The sequence below is a fragment of the Aythya ferina genome (genome assembly GCF_964211825.1).
Source record: "Aythya ferina genome assembly, chromosome: 2".
Taxonomy (NCBI): Eukaryota; Metazoa; Chordata; class Aves; order Anseriformes; family Anatidae; genus Aythya; species Aythya ferina.
In genome coordinates, this window is record NC_140297.1 from 65953039 (window position 1) to 65972721 (window position 19683).

The 19683-nt window shown below is 39.6% G+C and overlaps 1 protein-coding gene across 12 annotated transcripts in view; it reads right to left on the reverse strand.

The window, feature by feature from the left end:
* The window catches only part of HIVEP1 (HIVEP zinc finger 1), a 128826-nt gene that overhangs the window by 29241 nt on the left and 79902 nt on the right, over positions 1 to 19683 (reverse strand). For 11 of the 12 annotated variants that reach the window (XM_084508780.1, XM_084508781.1, XM_084508789.1 and 8 more), the window contains one exon: positions 1964 to 7896. In XM_084508780.1, coding sequence (XP_084364906.1) covers positions 1964 to 7896 — 5933 coding nt within the window. Of the gene's footprint in view, positions 1 to 1963; positions 7897 to 9361; positions 9497 to 19683 lie in introns of those variants that run through there. The other variant, XM_084508788.1, reaches the window with a different exon arrangement.

Genomic DNA, 19683 nt, shown 5'->3' on the forward strand with positions numbered 1-19683 from the left:
TTATCCATTATTTATATTCTAAACAGAACTTGTTTGTAGATAAAATTTATTCTTCATGAGGCACATAGTAGCTTTGTTATCAGAGAATTTCTTCTAATAGACTGTTCTTTAAAAATAAAACAAGCATGAGTCAACAACACAAGTAATGAGAGACTTGCCTTCCTTAGAACAAATTGCTTAACCATGTACGCTGAAAAAAGCTAAACCTTCCAATTTTTATTTATTTATTTATTTTAAGGTTTAGTACTATTTAAGTACAACATCTCAAAAAACATATGAGGAAGCACGCTAGAAAAGGCAATATGAGTTTAAGCAAGTAAAAGGAGGCACACTAATATGGAACCAGTAACTGAATTTAGTTGTAGTACTAGCAGCAAGTCAGCAGTCTGTATTTCCTGCATGAAACATTATCAACTAAGCTTTGAACACCAAGATGAATGTTAGCAAAATCTCCCTATGATATCAAGAGAGATAGATTTAACTCTATTGCTCTTTTGGCCATAGGGGTTTCTGCATATTTCTCAACTCCCCCTGTAATTCTGCAACTAATTCTTCCTCTTATATAGAGTTTCTCATCTTATTGCTCTTTCCCCCATAGACAGCTTTGTATTTTAGCAAAACACTCAACAAGCACAGAAACATCCCCTTGTGACCTCTAGGAGCAAGTTTTCACCACTCAACATCAGCAGGAATGCATGTCTTTTCCCAAGGCCGTGGCATGCTTCCTCTAGAGTGAATGCATGCCCCATGGGTCCTGATTCCCAGCCTGATGCCCAGAAAGTTTTGTAGATGGCAGACTGCAGGTTTAGAGTAGTAACAGTTGCTCTGACCTCCCCAAAGCATTTGTATATAGCCTTGACAGCCTCTGAGCAATTCTGGAGAATTGGTGCTCTATGGAAATCCTCTGTTTTGCCAGCTAAGAGAAACATGGCAACGAGCATACCCCACGCACAGCAGATAACAAAGAGGAGTGTGAAACCACACTGTATACCAAGGTTCTCCTCAGCAAGCTTTATGGCTTTAATAGGTGAGTTAACCAAAGCTATGTCATCCACTAAATAGACAGTGACACTTGTTGCTGTACTATAGGTCTAAGAGTCACACTCGACAATTTGCAGAGGCACACCAGTTACTTAGAAATGCCTGATTCTGTGCAAATCAGCACATGGTCTAGTAAATCCCAGTACATCCGTGCAGTCCTAAGGTGGTTAAAGAAATAAAAAGCGACTAGTTTGCTCTTTTCCACATTTGACTCTGGAGTTATGTGGTGTTTTATGTGTGTCACAAATGTTACCCTGAGTATATTCCACTGCACAAGATTTAATGGCATCTTTGGCATCTTTGGAGCCATGTCAATCCAAGAAGTTGCCAATGTTTTTATGGAAGCTGTAATTTTCTTTTAAACTTCACTATTTTTGTCATTATTTCACACCACCAACTAACCTAGGTGGGAGAAAGGGAAGTGGTACACTGCTCCTCCCACAGTTAGATGATCAGCAATGGTGAAAAATATCTTTACACTGTCCACGGACACCTGTTCACCATAAGCATATTTTTATAACAGAAAATACCAGCAGATTTTTAAAGGAAAATATGCAGCTATGATCTTGAATTAACTTGTTTCAATTGTTTAAAAAAAAAGTCTATCTGAACTATTTATTTTTTAAATGCAGATGCTTTGCGTTTAAAAAATAGCCAAACACAATCCTGTCACAATAAACATTTCATATGCAGATTTAAATCCAGGAACTAATTTCCATGAAAAGTGATAAATCCTTATAAAGAGGTTTCTTAATGGAATTACTTAAGATCTTTTTAGCAGTCTGATCCAGCATAATTAAAATAAATAAGAGCATGTATTACACATGTCAGGCATATTACATTCTCCAAAATATGAACAAACTCAATCACCAAAGCAAATCCTCCGTAAACGATCAGTATATATCAAGCATAGGATAAGTACCTTAGTTAAGCTGTTCTTCCACTTGCTTGAATAGACCAGTACATCAGATCTGGGATGAGTAGTTCTTGCTTGAGTGTATAGCGGTTTTTCAACTTTCTGTTTTGAATTGAGGAGAGAAAGAGCTACCTTTGTTGACAAACCAAGTGGATTAGGATTGTTGGGACTAATGGTCCACGTAGAGTAGGCTGAAATTTTCTGATCATTTTGCAGCAAATGCAATGGTTTCCTCTTCAGGAGAAAACACCAGGTAAAGCTCGTTGATGTCTTGAGGCTTGGAAATGACAACCTCTGCATTTCTCCTGTATTCACTGCAGCCAGAGTGGTTAGAGGCTTTGCTTGACTCTGGCTATTGATTTGATTGCTCTCATGATTACTACTTGGGGATCTTCTTTCTTGACTGCTGCCTACAGCCTTTAAGAGAGAATTCTGATTACTCACTGGAGACAGTTCAGATGGTTTTCTAACTACAAACGCTGGTGATGCTGAAGAATTCACATCTTCAGATTCTGGTGACTCCCTCAGGGTTTCCGAAACCCCAGTTTCAGATGAATGACGGTCAGGCAACAGCATGTCTGAACTACTAGCTTTGCTGCTTTTTTCATTCTGTGCAACACCATCAGGATCTAGGAGGTGATTTTCAAGAGGCTCTGTGGTGCAAACCTGTCGCACCAAGACTGGTTTCTTTTGCTTATTAGCTGGGTCATTAGATCGAACACTCAGTGAATGTCTGGCATCGGTCATGCAGGCAGCTCCACTCTCATCTTTAACACGTTTTTGCTGTTTTTCCATGGCAATATCTAAACTGTTGGCTGGGGAAAGCATTCGTTTACTTGAAGGTGTAGCTTCTTGTTGAGGGAACAGTCCACTAACTGGCACTTTCTGAATAATATTCAAAGAGCTTGACAAAGGTGAATTTCTGGTTCCACTTTCTGGTATTGAATTTTCAAACTCAAATGAATTTGGCAAAGTCCTCTGATGATCTTTGTGTGATTTTGGCAGCTGAGTTTTGCCTTCAATCATTGGCATTCTCACAGCATTTGTTTTGCAAATAGATTGTTTTACCTGATCCTGAGTCACGAAAATTTGAGGAAGGGGTGTAACGGTTGCAAAGCCATAGGATGGGATGCTACTGTAAATACGAACAGGAACTACAAAAGGAGGAATCTGATGTATCTGACTGCTGCAGTTATTAGGGACAATTTGTTTTAGAGGAGGCACAGAGTAAGGATTAGACGTATTGTCAGACAGTGTAGCCTGCAGCTCAAAGGAGGATGCATTCTGGTCCACTCCAGCTTGACTTGGGACAGTCTGACTTGATAGACTATTTTTTAGCAATTTAGAAGAGTATGGCTGACCTATATGTAATGTTTTAACTTGGAGTTGATACTTTGGAGCAAAACAATCCTTTTGTTCGTCAGGGTGACAAGAAACTGGGTATGAATTCACTTGTTCCCCTTGGGTTGATGTTTTAGTAGAAATCTGGGAAGGCTGATGCATTGAAGATTGCTGTCTTTGATTATCCAAAACATCATCTAGAGGCTGCTGAACTGAAGACAGGATAATAGGATTAGAATTTTGAATTGCTGAGTGAGGCCTGGAGTGAGTTTGAGAATGCTGAGTACTTGAAGGAAACTCCACCAAGGATTTGCTGGAGGTCTGCAGCCTGTGAAATGGCACATCTGTAGCATGAACTGTCTGAAACGAAGAAGTCAATTTAACTGGATGATTTTCTGGAGCAATATTTAAAGATATTTGTCTTACAAACGGTCCCCTCCTTCTTTCTAGCAAAGGCACGTGTCCAGTAACTCCATTTCCAGACGACAGCTTTGGAGCAGCTATCTCTACGAGTGAGGCAGGTTTTGATGGAGATATGCTTCCACAGTCAAAAGACTTACTTCTGTAGTCTACAACCTCCATCGAGGGCTGCGTGCAGCTGATCTGCTCCGATGCAGCACGCCTCATTTCCCTGTAATGCGGGCCAGGCATGCCCAGCACATGAGAGCCAGTGGGAATCATAAGGAATTCTGACGACTTACTAATAAGTTCTGCTTTAGAAGGATTGTCCACCTTTGAAATCTCATCTTTATCGAGAGACGCCGAGAAACTGGAGGCATGAGACAAACTACTCTCTCGACTTAGACTTCTGGAAAGAGTGGAGTCAACACTCGATTCAGTAGATGAGTGCTCCATTTCGGCCAAGCGAATTCTTTTCTTCTTCGGTGGAAGCTTTTCTGTTGGCAATTTTGACAGTGTTTCACTGCGCTGTGGCCAATTAAATCTTTCTGTCTTTTCCTGATCACTGCATTGGTTTTCTTGCTCCCTGTCTGGTTCTTCTGTGACCAGTATTTCAGGAACCTGGATGTTATGCTGGCGAACAAGTCTTGATGTCTGAAGTGGTGTGTTCCTCTCATTAGAAACTGTTTGGCTTCCCTGCAGTTCCCCTCTAGATGCTTCTAATGACAGTGACTGATGATGCTGGGAAGTATTCAGATGAGAGGGTCTATCCTCTTGGACTGCAACTGCATTCGAAGAGCGATGTTTTGCAACCTTGTTGGGCTCTTGAGATGAAACTGGTGATACTCTTTCAAATGACTCCGATTTCTCAAATGAGCTATTTCTGCTCAGTGAATTGGTGTGCTGTATTACTGAAATACCAGTCCCTTGTCTTTTCAACTCCACCTTTTCTTGCATAACTGAACTTGTCTGCTTTTCAATGAGTGGAGACATCTTTGGCTCTGTTGTCAGATCTGTACCTCGAGCTACAAGCTGAATTTGTGAACTTCGAAGTAGAAGGTTGCTTGGCTGTTGCAAACCTACTACTGTTGCACTGAGTTTTGACTGACTGGAAGAAATTGCTGGCTTATTTTGGCCTTCTGCATTCTTTGATGGTGTGCTTGTGTCGTTTTGTTGTAGGTCATCGTCATCTCCAACACTTTTCATTTTCCTTCTCTTCCTTATTTGGGGAGTCTGTTCCCAGACACCAGTTGAAGTAGTGACTCTGTAGTGCAGAATTTGAGGTTGTGTACTATTTGGAACAGTTTTATGTTCAGGCTCTCGGATTGCAGCTTTAGTTTTAGGTCCATGCAACTCTGAACAGTAAAATTTCTTGTGGTTTTCAAAGTTTTCCAGTTTCCTATACCTGTTTCTGCAGGTTTCACACTCAAACATTGTTCCTCGCACCTGAGGGGACTTCTTAGTTTTTTCTAAATTTGATCCCTGTGCCAGGGACTTGTTCCTTTGCAATAAAGATTCGTTTGATAAATTACATCCCAGATAACTTTCTTCTGCAGGTCGCACTGATCCAAGAACTTGACTTTCACCAGTAGAAGAATCTTCTATTGCTGCCTGTCTAACAAGGGTCCGAGGATGTCCACCTTGGTTCAGTGGAGCAGCAGGTCCTGATACAAAAACATCATCGTATAAGGAACTGATTTTATCATCAAATGACTGACTTCCTCTAAGTGGATGAGAGGGAGGTATTACGTTTGGAGGTACTGCTGAGTAACTGGTAGTAGGCATGGAATTACTTCGTGTTATAGGCAAACAGTCAAGGGATGGTACAGAGAGAAGAAAAACTTGCTTTGATTTCTCAGTGGGTGTGAAAGGAGACTTTGGTATATCAGAGCTTGAACTAGTTCTTCTTCCCATAGGCTTTAAATCAAACTGGAAAGAATCCTTAAATATGTAGGATTTTGGTGAATCTATGCTTCCTCTTCTCGAAAGAGATGTTCTTCTTGGTTTCACGCTATCTAACTGTTTGTCATCCACAACAGCTTCATTATCAGAAATTAACTTTGAGATACGCTCCTCAAGGGTTTTTGTTGCTATGGGAGGTCGCATTTGGCCAGAGAGAATCAAATTTTTCTCGGCACAGACTGTTTGTACCACTGATGCTACCATTCCACTTGCTCTTGGTACACAGGGCAAATTTTTATTTGAATCTTTTTCAGAGGGCAGTAATCCTCTTACGAAAGGAGCTGGTGGACTCATTGTTTGATCAGCACTTTCAGAACGAGAGAAATAACCAGAATCAGTACTACCTAAACTTCTAGGGCTCAGAAGGCATTTTCCTTGCTGCTCCTGAGAACAGTCGGTTGCCTGTTGTCTCTGAAGCTGAGCATGCACAGCTCCTACTGGAGATCCCAGCTGCTCCTCTAACAGGCCCAGTTCTGTTTTCTGACTTTGTTTTATGTCATTTTCCTTTACTAAGGCCGTATGTGTTAAATTTGATTGAAGATTTGTCACTTTAAAATCTCCTTTTCTCTGTGCTGCAGAAAGCTCAGGTGCTGGATCTGTTACTTTGGGGCTATCGGCCCTTAACGGAGAAACATTTACAGCATGAACCACTACTTTTGGTAAAGCTGCCCTTACTTGTGGTTCTGTATTGTGTAATGAGGAATCACCTGGGATACAATCTGGGTTACTTAGTGGAACAGGGCTTCCCTTCCGTACAGTTTCTGCACTTGAAATGACTTTCACTATTTGTGCAGGTTCCAGTTCTTGATCATCTTGTCTTTCATCAGCAGTGCCTTCATCTTCACTTTCACCACTTTCTTCCACATCTGAATGAATGCTAAGTGCTTTGTCTGAGTCATGAGATAAAAAGAGACCACCAGCATCTGGCTGTAGGACAAGTCCAAGTTTGATAGCATGTGCATGGGATTTTTTATGCTTGTACAAATTACTTTTAGTTTTAAATGAAAACCCACATGTAACGCAAGGATACGGTCGCTCTCCAGTATGGGATCGGATGTGCTTTTGGAGAACACTGGGCTTGGCACAGGCCCGATTGCAATACTCACAGACATACTTCCCCAGCTTTTTAGGTTTCTGGTCTTTCAAGAGGTTACATATTTGTTCTACACCATGGTTTACAACTGATGCTATCTGGGCTGAATTATACATGGGACCTATAGACAAGTGTGTTGAACTAGGTGTGTTAACTGACAAAGGTGAAGATGAACTAGCTACTAACTGATTTGGGGGAAAAACCTGAGTTACAGTGGAAGATGAGGTGTGAACACCAGACGAAGTTACTGCTATGCTGTATATCTGCTGGAGCTTGGCATTTTCTTGACTCTGCTGTTGCACCACAGAACCTGTGAAATTTGGACACATAACAACCTGGTGATTTTGTTGGCTGGTTTTAGTAACAAGGTCTTGTGAATGAGAAACCGACTGGACCTGCGTTTGTCCACTCTTGGCAGCTGTTGCTACATGCACGTTGTTCAATGTACATGGAAAATAGTGAGGTCCAGCTGTAAACTCATGCTGAGACAAAGCAGACTGATTTTGGACACTCACTGTATTGGATGTGAGACTAGGAGAGGTGCTTACAATTTTATTTGGTCTCAGTTTCTCTATCTGCACCCCATAACGGGGGCACTCTTGTGCTAAGGTGTTCAGTTCAGGCTCCATAGCTTTTAACAAGACATCGAATGCAGTACGTGTACATGGGGATGATGTACTACCTTCAACAAAAGTGATACATTCATTATTGTCAGTCTTTGTTTTACTTGGTAAGGAGTTGGAGAGAGACTTCTTCTCTGGCGAGCTCAACTGGCTCACATCAGAATCCTCTACTGTCTGCTTACTCAAGTCAAAGGACTGATGTGTCGATGAAGGCTTTGTCTGCATTGGTATCTCAGATTTGGTTGTTTCAGCACTTATCTCACTATTAAGCACTGCCCCGTTTTGTTTGGTACATTGACTTCCATTGTTCACAGGTAGGTGGTCCTGTGCCGTGACCTGTTCTGAGGCATCCGGAAGAACTTTTAGTGGTGGAAGGTGTACATTTTGTTTAACCTTGGATTCTGTGGGGTTTCTCAAAGGCGATTTTGGTATTTTTTTTAGATGGTTTTCAGTCACAATCTTTTTTCTTTTCACACCCTTAATTGTATCTGGGTTTCCTCTAGTACTAGCATCTGTGATTTCTGTTAAAACACAAAGAGTAAGAAAGAATATTAGAACTGGATAATGTAGTATATTTTTATTTATGGCATTCTATTGTCTCTAAGCTTCAGCTGTAAGAGTAGTTCACACAGTGAGCACTGGTGTAACAGGATTGTCCAACTCTCCCACCTCCAGTATTTTTTGAATAGCAAATATATCTTAATATATCAATAATATTAATATAGCAAATATATCTTAGTAAAGATCCAGTTTGTTCCCATCTAGCAAAAGTAATACATTCTAACTGATGCTCTAAGACATTACAAAAGTAATTAATAATTAATTAATAAGGTAATTACAAAAGTAATTAAGGTTTCAAAGAAAATGTAAGAAAAGAAAGGCCACTGAAAAAATATTTCAGTATTTACAGCAATTCTTTTTTAGATAAAGTAAAAAGAAATCTCTTTTGCACTTCACAGAATCACAGAATCACAGAATTTCTAGGTTGGAAGAGACCTCAAGATCATCGAGTCCAACCTCTACCTAACGCTAACAATCCCCACTAAACCATATCCGTAAGCTCTACATCTAAACGTCTTTTAAAGACTTCCAGGGATGGTGACTTCACCACTTCCCTGGGCAGCCTGTTCCAATGCCTAAAAACCTTTTCAGTAAAGAAGTTCTTCCTAACATCTAACCTAACACTCCCCTGGCAACTTGTTCCAAAATCCGAATCATTACAGCAGGAAAATGAAGAACCAAGACACAAACCCATTTTCATGTCACGTTGTCACCTTTTCTGTCTATATGTTACACCAGTCAAGGAATGAAGACTACTTCCTCATGGTTATATTTGCAAGCAGATAAGTAGATTTATCATGGAAATGGCACAATCCACCCACGCCATCTGTCAAATACTGTATTTCGGAGCTACTGAACTTTAATAGCGTTTCAGATGAGCAACTACTGCAGAGGAATAAAATCAGACACTTATTCTTCTATTAGTGCATCATGAAACAAAATAAATTTGAATTACTTCATTACTAGCTACACTTGTTGCTGGTTTAAGCAGGTATGCATGGGGAGCTTCAGGAGCGTAGTGAAAAGCAAACATTTTTGAATATTACTCTGCAGAATAACTTTATAGTGAGTACTATTTGTAAAGAGTCTAAACTTCTCTAGCGAAAGATACAGACAGACTGAATTTTAGTGTTGATACTTACAAAGTTTTGTGGGTTTTTTTGTTTGTTTTTTACTTATACCTTTGTTTACCTCAGTGTCATATTTATTCTGCCAATTAACTATTTTACATGTAAGCATACTTCCTAACATACAAACAATCATAGCCTAACTGGTACTTACTTCAGAGGAAGCCAAACATTAAATGGGTGTAAATCCAATTTCTCAAACTTTTACAACTGTTTGGCTGTTAGCCAAAACCATATTTTGTCTGATTGCCAATATTCAACACAAAGGAAGGATCTGATGTGACAAGAAGTCTGATACCTCTAAAAAGGTTCAGCTGCACACACATTTTGGGAAGCTGTGCTGAGAAACTCCACGTGGTATGGTTACCTCAATATAGAGGTTCTCAGGAACAGAGGTTTATGTGCACTCCTAGGTAAGAAAAAACTAATTAAGACAGCGTATACAAAACTCTCACAGTCAGCTTCACAAGGAGATAGATGGAGAAAGCTCAGGCTTCCCAGTACCTATCAACTCCTACAGCCCTTTCAGCAGCATAAAGAGTATCCTCTCGCAGAAACACCAGATGCTTTCTGCACTATGGTGAGAGGAATGCCAACATACTGTCTGCATCTGATGAGAGATACTGGCGCTGATGAGTCCAGGGTGAAATTCCTGCTCCATTTAAAGGAAATCCAGGCAGCACCTAATGCTTGTCTAGAAGAAAAGAACACAAAGTGACTAGTGGGAAAAGAAGGGCAAGAAGATGACATGTCTGCCCGGTGCCAGAGCACAACCTAACTGAGCTGTGTGCTAAGGCCAGAGCTCAGGTACTTGGAAGTTCAAAAGCCTGTTTTCAATTTGTTGCCTACTTCATTTACACATACATTCACAGAGGGCGAAAGGCTATTGAGACTTCCTTGCAAACTGAAAGGTTAAAGAACAAACATTGTACACAGTGTACTGCACATGTGGAAGAGCTGCAGAACCTGACCTATTGTTCTCCAAGCCCTACCTGAAGAAATTTAAGTATGGAGAGTAAGACGCTGCCTTGTTGCCTTCTGTCATCTCATAACAGAGAGACTAGAATCCCTCTCCAGAAACAAGGGCTCTGAAATCCTAGCTGTGGGGAGCTTGTGCTCATCTTATGCACCCAGAAAGAAATTTCTGTAGTAACTGTCCATTTAACCACTAAATAAACTTTGCATTTATTGCTTTATTACCTAAACCTATTCATATTAGGCTACATTTAGCATATTCAAAGCAGAGCTGCCTTCCATCATGATGTTCTATACTTTCCATTGCTTCCCAATTAAATCAGTGTCTCACACTAATATCATTAGTGGCGATTTCTTTAAAATTAATGGCCTACTGCAACTTTTTTCAATAGCAACAAAACTCCATTTTACACCAATCGAAGAGAAAATAACAAGGTAATTATATAAAAAGGTGTTTTTAGTCATGGTTTGGTGATCTCTGAAAACCATGGCCATGTTAATTGAGTGTAAGTAATTTGGTTCCTTTTATGAACATACTGCAGCTTTTATCATATCACATTCACGCCTCCACACCTATCACACTGTCGGGGTTTGTACTGGAGCACTGGGGGAAGTGCTGGGCAGATTACATGCAGCTAGGAAGATAATAGTGCCACAAAGCGTGAACATCCAAGCAGACAAACGTACACAGAAAGACGAAGGTGTTTTATACTGCAGTAATTGAACAACCAAATGATGTGCTTCTCCCTGATGCCTCCGAACATTAGATAACAACCATTCCAAGGCTTCATCAACACAGTGAGGAACAGCAGGCACACTCAAACACTGCACCACACTGGAGATTGGAAAACAGCACAGCTGAAAGACTTTTCAGCACAGCTGAAAAATTGTATGAAAATGAAAGAAGAAAATAGAAAAAAGGCAAGTTATGCATTACATCCTATGCAAAAATAGTCATTTACTTTAGTCTTCACAACCATTAATTATGCTGCATCTACACCTATAAAATTCCAGGCTATGGAAATCATAAGAACTAGTTTCTTATTTCTACTTCTGTATGCTTTTTGCAATTCCAGAGATTATTCCTGTCTATAAAATCCAGCAAAACATACTTTCTTTCGATGGCTTTACAAGTCTTAACAGTAGTATAAGTGCTGTGCTGTATTTCACTCCTTGACGGTTTAGAAATACTTATTGTTAACGGAAATATCTCAGGTTTTCTAGCGATCAAACTTCTAACATATTTTGGGGAAAAAGAGGAAACCCTGACAACTTCTTTCCACTTAGTTTTATTTTTTTGTTCCTTTTGTGTAAGTCTTCTTTTCGTATTGCCAAATTACGTTGAAGATATTCCATTACATGGTTGTTAACCCACAGCTAGATATTTGCACAAAGATCAGCTGTATCAATATTTCTAGAGGCAATAACAAAACCAGCGGGAAGCATGGGTACCATAATTGTTAACTTTCCTGTTAACAGGAATGGAGATACAAACTTTCAGAAGGGTGATACCTTGTCAGGGCTGCACACCCATACCAACAAGCTGAAGCTAAACAAAGGGAATGTAAACCAACCTGACATGAAAAAAAAGTTGATTTCCTTGTCTTCCTCTCTCTGCCACTCCACGCTCTGCTTGCCTCGCGGTGCAGTCACAAAACCCTTCTCCCTGTTCAGCTGGTGACACTGATGCAGCAATTCCTCTTTCTCTTGGGTGAATTCATACTTTTATTGGCAAGTGCTGTCATTTCCAACAGAAGGCTAAAAAGCATCTTTTCCATAAACTGTATGATGTCCAATAGAATCAGGTTACCCAGTCTAACAGGACAGGTAGCAATGCTGCTGTGCACAATGACTCACTTTTCAGGTACCAGAGCATCTCTTTCTCGCTTTGCTCTGCTTTCCTATCAGGACTTTCTGTTTAATTCCTTTGCTTCAATAGGAATTCGTAGAGCTTAGGGATATGGTTTAGTGGAGGGCTGTTAGCGTTAGGTTGGAGGTTGGACTCGATGACCTTGAGGTCTCTTCCAACCTAGAAAATTCTGTGATTCTGTGATTCTGTGAATTCTGCGCTCAAAACATGCCATCTTTCTAAACATGGTTTTGCTCAACTACAATTTCTCTACTGCACTTACGCACAGGAAATAGAGCAAAAGAACACAAGTGTGATGGTGCCAATAGTAATCTAGTGAGGTAACTCATGCAGCAAATAAAGGAGAGGTATAAGCAACCTTTTTTTTTTTTTTTTCTTTAGCATTTGCTGGTGAACTAGACAGTGTCTTGACAAAATGATCTCAATGGTTTTGTTCAAGTAACTTTCAGAACTGCCTGTCTCAAAGCCTATGTGTTATTATAACACCCACTCCATTTCTCTCCCTTCCAACAGAGCTACGTGCTTTTATTTTTTTTAAAAAGGAAAAGAACTGAAGTAAAGCACCAAGCTCCCTTCCTTCTCAGTATGACCCTGTGAAACATTCAGCCAGCAGCCACTATCTGCCCTACAGCCCAATGAACTTTCATCCTCTTTCATGCTCAATTCATACTGCAGAATTTTTAAAATCACTGCATACAAAGACCAGATTTTCGAATGAAAGTGCCACACCCTTTGGATCCTAAACCTGTACTTCAGCTCCCAGGGAACTGCAAGCAAAATCAAACTTCTTGTGATATTGTTCAAACGTTAAGTCTTAAACATACAGCTAAAATGTTACTGATGATTAACAACAGCAGTTGTTCAAAGACGGACAACTCTTCAAAAGAGACCATTACAAAGAATTTTACTCTGATTAAAAGCTAAGCTTCCTGGTGCCTTAAAATATTCAAAATATTCTTATATTTGACATCTGATGCTTATTTAGTTTTGATTTCTCTGAAACTATTGCAAAGCAGTCATAAATCACCCCAGTGGGTCTTTTTCCATGAATAAGTAACAGAACATGATTATGAGATAAAGACGTAAGCCTAACTAGCAAATGTAAGGACACCAGAACTTACATTAAATGCAATAGGGCATAACTAAATTGCCATTTTTTTATTACTATTGTATTACATCTTTAGCTTCATACTGCCTCCTATGTGCTAAGTAGTGCCATAAACGTTTTCCTAACATAGTTTTTCCAAAGCGTAGAAAAATCATGATTACATAAACTGTGCATTTATAAAAATGTTCTCAGTTAACAGAAAAATCTGAACAAGATTAAGCCATGTGTTGTGCTTAATTTCAAGCACAAATTGAGAGGATTTTAAAGTCAATCATCAATAGCTTTAATAGATGTATTTTGGGTGCCTAACTTTAGACTTCTCGAGATGGTACAGTAGAGGCAAGGGTACAAGTCAAGGAATTTGGCGCACTCCAAGTCAGCTGTTTCATTAGCATAATTTTGCCTTATTAACTAAAGTAGCAAATGTCCTGCAAACACAAGCTCCAAGGAATGTGCAGTTATGCTAGTATATGTTATCAGCACTCATTTGAGCAGTACCATTAACTTCAATGAGTGTTCACTTATGCAAAGTAAAATTAAATTTTAGTGCTCTCTACCATCACAGACTGATAAGCCTATACAATTAGTGCATCCAAAGTTCATATATTAAATATAATTGCAAAAAAACTGTATATTGATATAAACTCCAAGAAATCTGGTGCCTCTACCACCAGGTAAATTTCCCCAGATTTAAAAACAAGTATTTCAGGAGATTATTCAGGTGGGAAGAGACCTCAGCAGGTCTCTAATCCAAGCTCCTGCTCACAACAGGGCCAGTTAAAGGAAGCAACCAGGTTGCTTAAGGCTTCATGTGGTCAGGTCCTGGAAACCTACAAAGATAGTGTTGGCCCAGCCTCCATGAGCAACATCTTACACTGCGTGACTGTCCTCGTGGGGCAGAAACCAGTCTAGTAGTACAAGAAATACTCATGTTGTTGGCTACCAAAGTAAGCAACAGTTAAGAACAGGCAAACATTGTTTAGCAATGTTTAGTACAAACTGTAACGTTTAAACTATACAATCTGTTTCCACTAAATCTACATTAACACAAGTGAATTGTCACTTTGAAGATAACGCTGGAGAATGGAAGTTTTTCTTGCCTTGGAATAACATCTTCCCAAAACACTAGGCCTGGCTATATTTTAAACTAGCACCTCTCACTAGTGCTTCAGTTGCAAAGCCATACTAAAGCTGAACGGAGAGAATAACTTTCAGGACTGACCAAACCCAGGCTACACAGACATCCATCTGTTCCATACATTACTTAAAAATGTAAGTTTCTTCTTTGAGAAGCAAGAACAGGTACAACTTAGCAAGTAAACGCAAGTAAAGCAAATGACAGGTTTAAATGTGCAGCCATAGAAAAAGGCGTACCCAGGGCTGCTCCTCACACACTAAATGAAATTCTGTGCAACCATTAGTGACTGCAGAGAGTTTATTAGCTCTAGACATTGAGCAATAACATCTCAGAATAAAGTAAGACACCTTTGCCCCAAGGCACGCAGCTTGTATGTATCAGGAAGTTCTGCTACAATGCACTTTCATCCCAGCCATGAGAGTCTGCCAACTCTTTTTTTTTTTTTTTTTTTTTTTTTTGCCTTAGGATACGTAAAGAGTAAACGACACATTACAGTCTGGGACTGTCTGTATGACAGCATCTTTTCAAGTCCTGTAGCTGCTTACATCAAGATAAGCTTGACAGAGGTAGATATCAGGTGTAGGGGTGTAGGGACATAACCACACTATGCTAACAAGACCAAGGTCTTCTTAAAAACAACTGTGCATTTAGCTTCTTGGCCTGAGCAAAGGAAGAAGTAACCAACATACTGGTAAGTCTGGAGGGACACCAAGATGATCTGAAGCACCGCTCCTATGAAGAGAGGCTGAGAGAGCTGGGGACTGTCCAGCCCGCAGGAGATGAGGTTCAGAGAGGATCTTAATCAATGTCTATAAATACCTGAAGGGAAGACACAATGAAAAAAGAGCCAGGCTCTTTTCAGTGGTGCCTAGTGCCAAAACAAGAGGCCATGGGCACAGACTGGAGCACAGGAGGTTCTGTCTAAACACCAGGCAGCACTTCTGTGCTGTGCAGGTGACTGAGCCCTGGCACAGGTTGCCCAGAGAGGCTGCTGAGATCTTCAACAGCTGCCTGGATGTGGTCCTGGACAGCCTGCTCTGGGTGCTTGAGCAGAGAGCTTGGACCAGATGACCTCCAAGAGGTCCCTTCCAACCCTAACCATTCTGTGATTTTTAGCCATAGTATGCTTAATGAGGAAAACCATCAAAACCAAACAGCAATAAACATCTGATCACTGAGGTAACACCAGAGCCTCAGTTGAGAAATGCGAACATCCGTATGTGAAAAGGAATTGAATGTAACATTTCAGCACACCTACAAATCTCTGACCAATCTCCAAAGTGAAATGCATGCTTTTTTTTTTTTCCTAAAAAGACCTAATTTCATGCCCACCACAAAACATATTAAATGAAACAAGACATTTGATACTGATCAAGATTTCCCAGCATTATACGTATATAAAAAAAAACAGAGACTGAATCACTGTAAAAGTTTCACATAACTTGAACACTTCTTTGAGAGACAGACAAAAAAACACGAGAACAGCAAACGCCTACCACATGACCCATGGTTAACGCTTAGCAACGTGCACAAAATGTCAATACACGAATGTTCAAGGAAGGGCATGCACTACAGTTTTCATTTCAACATCCTGAAAATTTCAAAAATATTTACTACGCTATGCAGTTAATGTCCTGCTCTGTATTCCAGCCATTTGATGACACATTTCTTAAGCGGAAGCCTTAACACTAAACTAATGTTGTGAACAGTTTCACAATTAAATTATCTGCTTGCAATTTATGGATTATCAATTTTTATCAATAAATTAAGATTTGGCTAATAAAACATAACAGCACCTTCTACCCTTAGGATGAAGAAGAAGAAGGGCTATTAAACCATAATTACAGAACAGCTCATGAAACAGCAACCAATTTAAAGGTCATCAGCAACCAGCAACTGCTAGCTGGTCAGATGAAATACTGAACCTGAACTCCCCAAACATGAGTCTGAAGGGAAAAAACAGAAATGAAAGGAACAAGATGTTAACTACACTCTCTTTGCATATAATGGTGTTCAAACAGAACAAGGTCCTTAGTCATATTCTCTGTATTTCTTTAACATCATCTTCTACTTGAAAAGCAGGGATCAAATGGAGTAATTTCCATACTGCCTTTGGAAAAAAAAAAAAAAAAAAAAAAAATGAAGAGCGACAAAGAGCTCAGACCTATCTAACAATGCAGAAAGGAATAGAAGTTCTGGCAAAGTGAGTAGGGAAAGTCTTACTTACACATAGCAGGTCTTTCTTTTAGGACTAAATGGCATTGTGCACTTTACAAAAAGCAAAAGTCAATTTGCTGGAAATCTAGAAACCAGGAATGCCCCAACCATGGAAGCTCTAGCATGCTTGAGAGGTGGGCAAAAAGATCTGTCTCAGGGTGGGCTTTCTTCAGAGGTCTTTAATGTCAAGCCCACTGAGCTGGTCAGATCTCTTTCCTTTCCCCGTCTTCACCTGTCCTTTTCCACAGATGTGCATATTCTCTCTTTTTGCCCTCTCACATGTAACAGCCTTTTAGGAAATTCCTATTAAAAACTCCATCAGGTCAGGTCAGCCTCTAGCATATAGCCACCAGACAGTGGTATACTCTATCTAACTCACCATGTGTGTGTGTCTGTCTGTATTTTCCTTTTAGAGGATGACTCTAGAATTTCACAACTCCCTGAATTGAAGGATTATCTGCAAAGTGCAACAAAGCCAGTCATTACTCTTATGCAAGAGTAAGAAAAGAGTAATATAAAAAAAAAAAAGAGTAAAAATGTTGCATTTCCACAGCTGGCTTGCTCCCAGTTCACTTATGCTAAAATTAGCACCCTAGTGCATTTACAACATGCACATAGGTATGCCAATTTAATTAGATAGTGTTTTAGCTCAGCATCCTTCCACCATAAAACGAGCTTGTTCTGACCTCAGATTTTTTTTTGTCTGGAATCTCTTTTGCTGAAATGTCACTCAAAAAATTTGCTATCCTTGTCAAGAAAAGTCAAAATACTATTACTTTAACATCACATTAATGTTTTAACCAAGTTCTCATAATAGCTCTAACGTATTAAATGTTCAGTTTAAAACTGTAAATCTGTTTGTCTGTCTGCCAAAACAATACCAGCTCTTGCTGTGTCTAGTACCAACAGTGGATTTACTGAGCAGATTTCAGCTGCTAGTATTCTAAACTAAATGTACTAACAAAAAAAAAAATAAATAGAAATAACAGATATAGACATTGACTCACAATCCAGGAATATTACAGGAGCCAGAAAACTCCTTGGGTTAAGCACATATTCTAATTACATTTCTCCATGCAAAGAACATATAAACATCTCAATTTTTATCAGTTTGCCGCCACAGCCACAATGGTGACATTAAAACGTACTTAACTATCAAACACAAAACCAATGAAAACTGAAGATAAATGGTATCAGAGACTATTCCTTCTGCCACACAAGTCAGTGGAGTTTTCTCACCATCCTTCTTGGGTACAAAACCATGCACTGAATGTGCCTGAAGACAGAAAGAACCTTTCAAGTCATCCTTGTTATTATTAGTAGCGTACAATGTTCCCTTAATGTGGAAACATTGCAGATTTTGGGAATAGATGGGACCTCATGAAAATGTGAGATCTTGTATGACATAAGCTACAAACACCAACAGTTCCCGTATTAAGCCTATCGCTGCTGAGTTGCTGTAAATGTTTGAGGAAGATAATTCAGTCTTGATTTAAAGCCTTACAGCTTGACATACACAGAACAATTTAAATAAATTACCTCTCATACACATGTATTGACATATTTTAATGGAGATACAAACACCATGATATCAGACATTAAGAAAACGCACAACTCAATCACATGAAATAGCATTGCTAGCTGTCATTTTGAACGTTTGGAAAGTAAGAGGTAGGTAGCTCTGGTGTATGTCAACAGAAAACTAAAAAGGCTGACTAATCCTCTCACAAATATTAAGTAGCAAACAGGACAGTGCTGTAACTTGTAACTTCTGAAGATCATACACTTCCATTTAGAACAACTGTATTTCTAGCCCATATGGTTGTTGAAGGTAAGGACAGAAAGATGAAGAGAATCAAATGAAACTTTGGATCTTGGTTATATTCCTTGTCCAAAATGTAAAGCAGTTTCCTGTAAGTATGAAATGGAAAGGAAGTATTTTGGGCTAATGAAAGTAGATGGATACCGCAGTAGCAAAGAACCCAGAAAGCTCACATGCTTGCAAACCTACAAGAGAAATTCAAGGAAACCTCTGTGGAGGAGGAGACCACTCTAAGATAGCAAATCAAAATGCTTAAATTGTTCAGTTATGCATTTCCAGATTTTTGTTTGACCTACCCACTTTTTATTCAATTTCCTATTTCATTTGAATACTGTGATGAAAGAATAGTCTTGACCATGGCTGATGAACTGTGTAGCAGGGTATATCACCAGCACGCAGCATTCCCACCTACTTTTTGGCAGAGAGCACTGCAGTGGTAGGAAGAGGAATCAGGAGTGCCTGTGGGTAAGGGAGAGACAGGAAGGGACCTGGCTGCTCCTCTGAGGCCAGATGGTAGGCCACTAAGTCATCTGTAAGCTGGGACATGGCAATATAAAATGGTCACCAATCTTTAATGTGAGATGGACACAGCATTTTGATTAACTAGAGTGAACACTGGTATACTTACAATAATGTATTTGAAACTCTTTATAATTTTGTCAGTAAGATGCGTTCATTTAACAAGAGAGATGATCAGGAAGGGTTCTGAAGGACTTCGGTACAAAAATTTCACTAGAATCCATCTGCAGCAGAACCTACATTTCTGAACTAAAGTCTTGTGCTTCCATTTACAATGCCAAACTTCTTTCCTAACTCAGCACAGTTCAATTTACTGGAAAAAAAAAAAAAAAAAAGTTAAAAAAAAATAGCAGATGGGCAAATAAGGTAAAGGGCATTTGATTTAATTTGCCTCTCCTCTGTGCCAATATGCTACTTTGAAGAGACTGTAAGTGTGGGAGGGGAACATATGTGCATGTGGATTGTGCATCTCAGAGTATGTTTGCTGCTGGTAAGCAGTCTCCTCTTTCTTTATTCTTTCTTTCCACGGCAGTTCGAACGCACATAACATTCCACACTGTTATACGAGGACATGAGCCAGCAAATGGAGAATCGTATTCCTGCAGTGACTAGTGAACCACTAAGCCAAATGCCAGGTCAACCTTTTAACAAGAAATGGATTAGTACCCACTGAAAGCGTGGACAGAGACTTTGCGTAGTGCCAAGACAGAAGCTGGAAATAAAGGTTTCAACACCACCACAGTAATTGCTTGGACTTTCCTGGACTCCAAACCATGGCTTTGAATGGTTCTGTTTTGTTGGTTCTCAGCAAATTTTGACAGAACCTGCTGCCATTTAAACACACGCTCATCCAAATTAGACAAAAGTCTTGGATCTGTCAACAGTGCTTCTCTATCTAAGGATGCAAGTAAAGAAGGTACTACTAATACAGAAGCATGAGACCCTGGAAGGAAAACATATTTGGCTGAAAG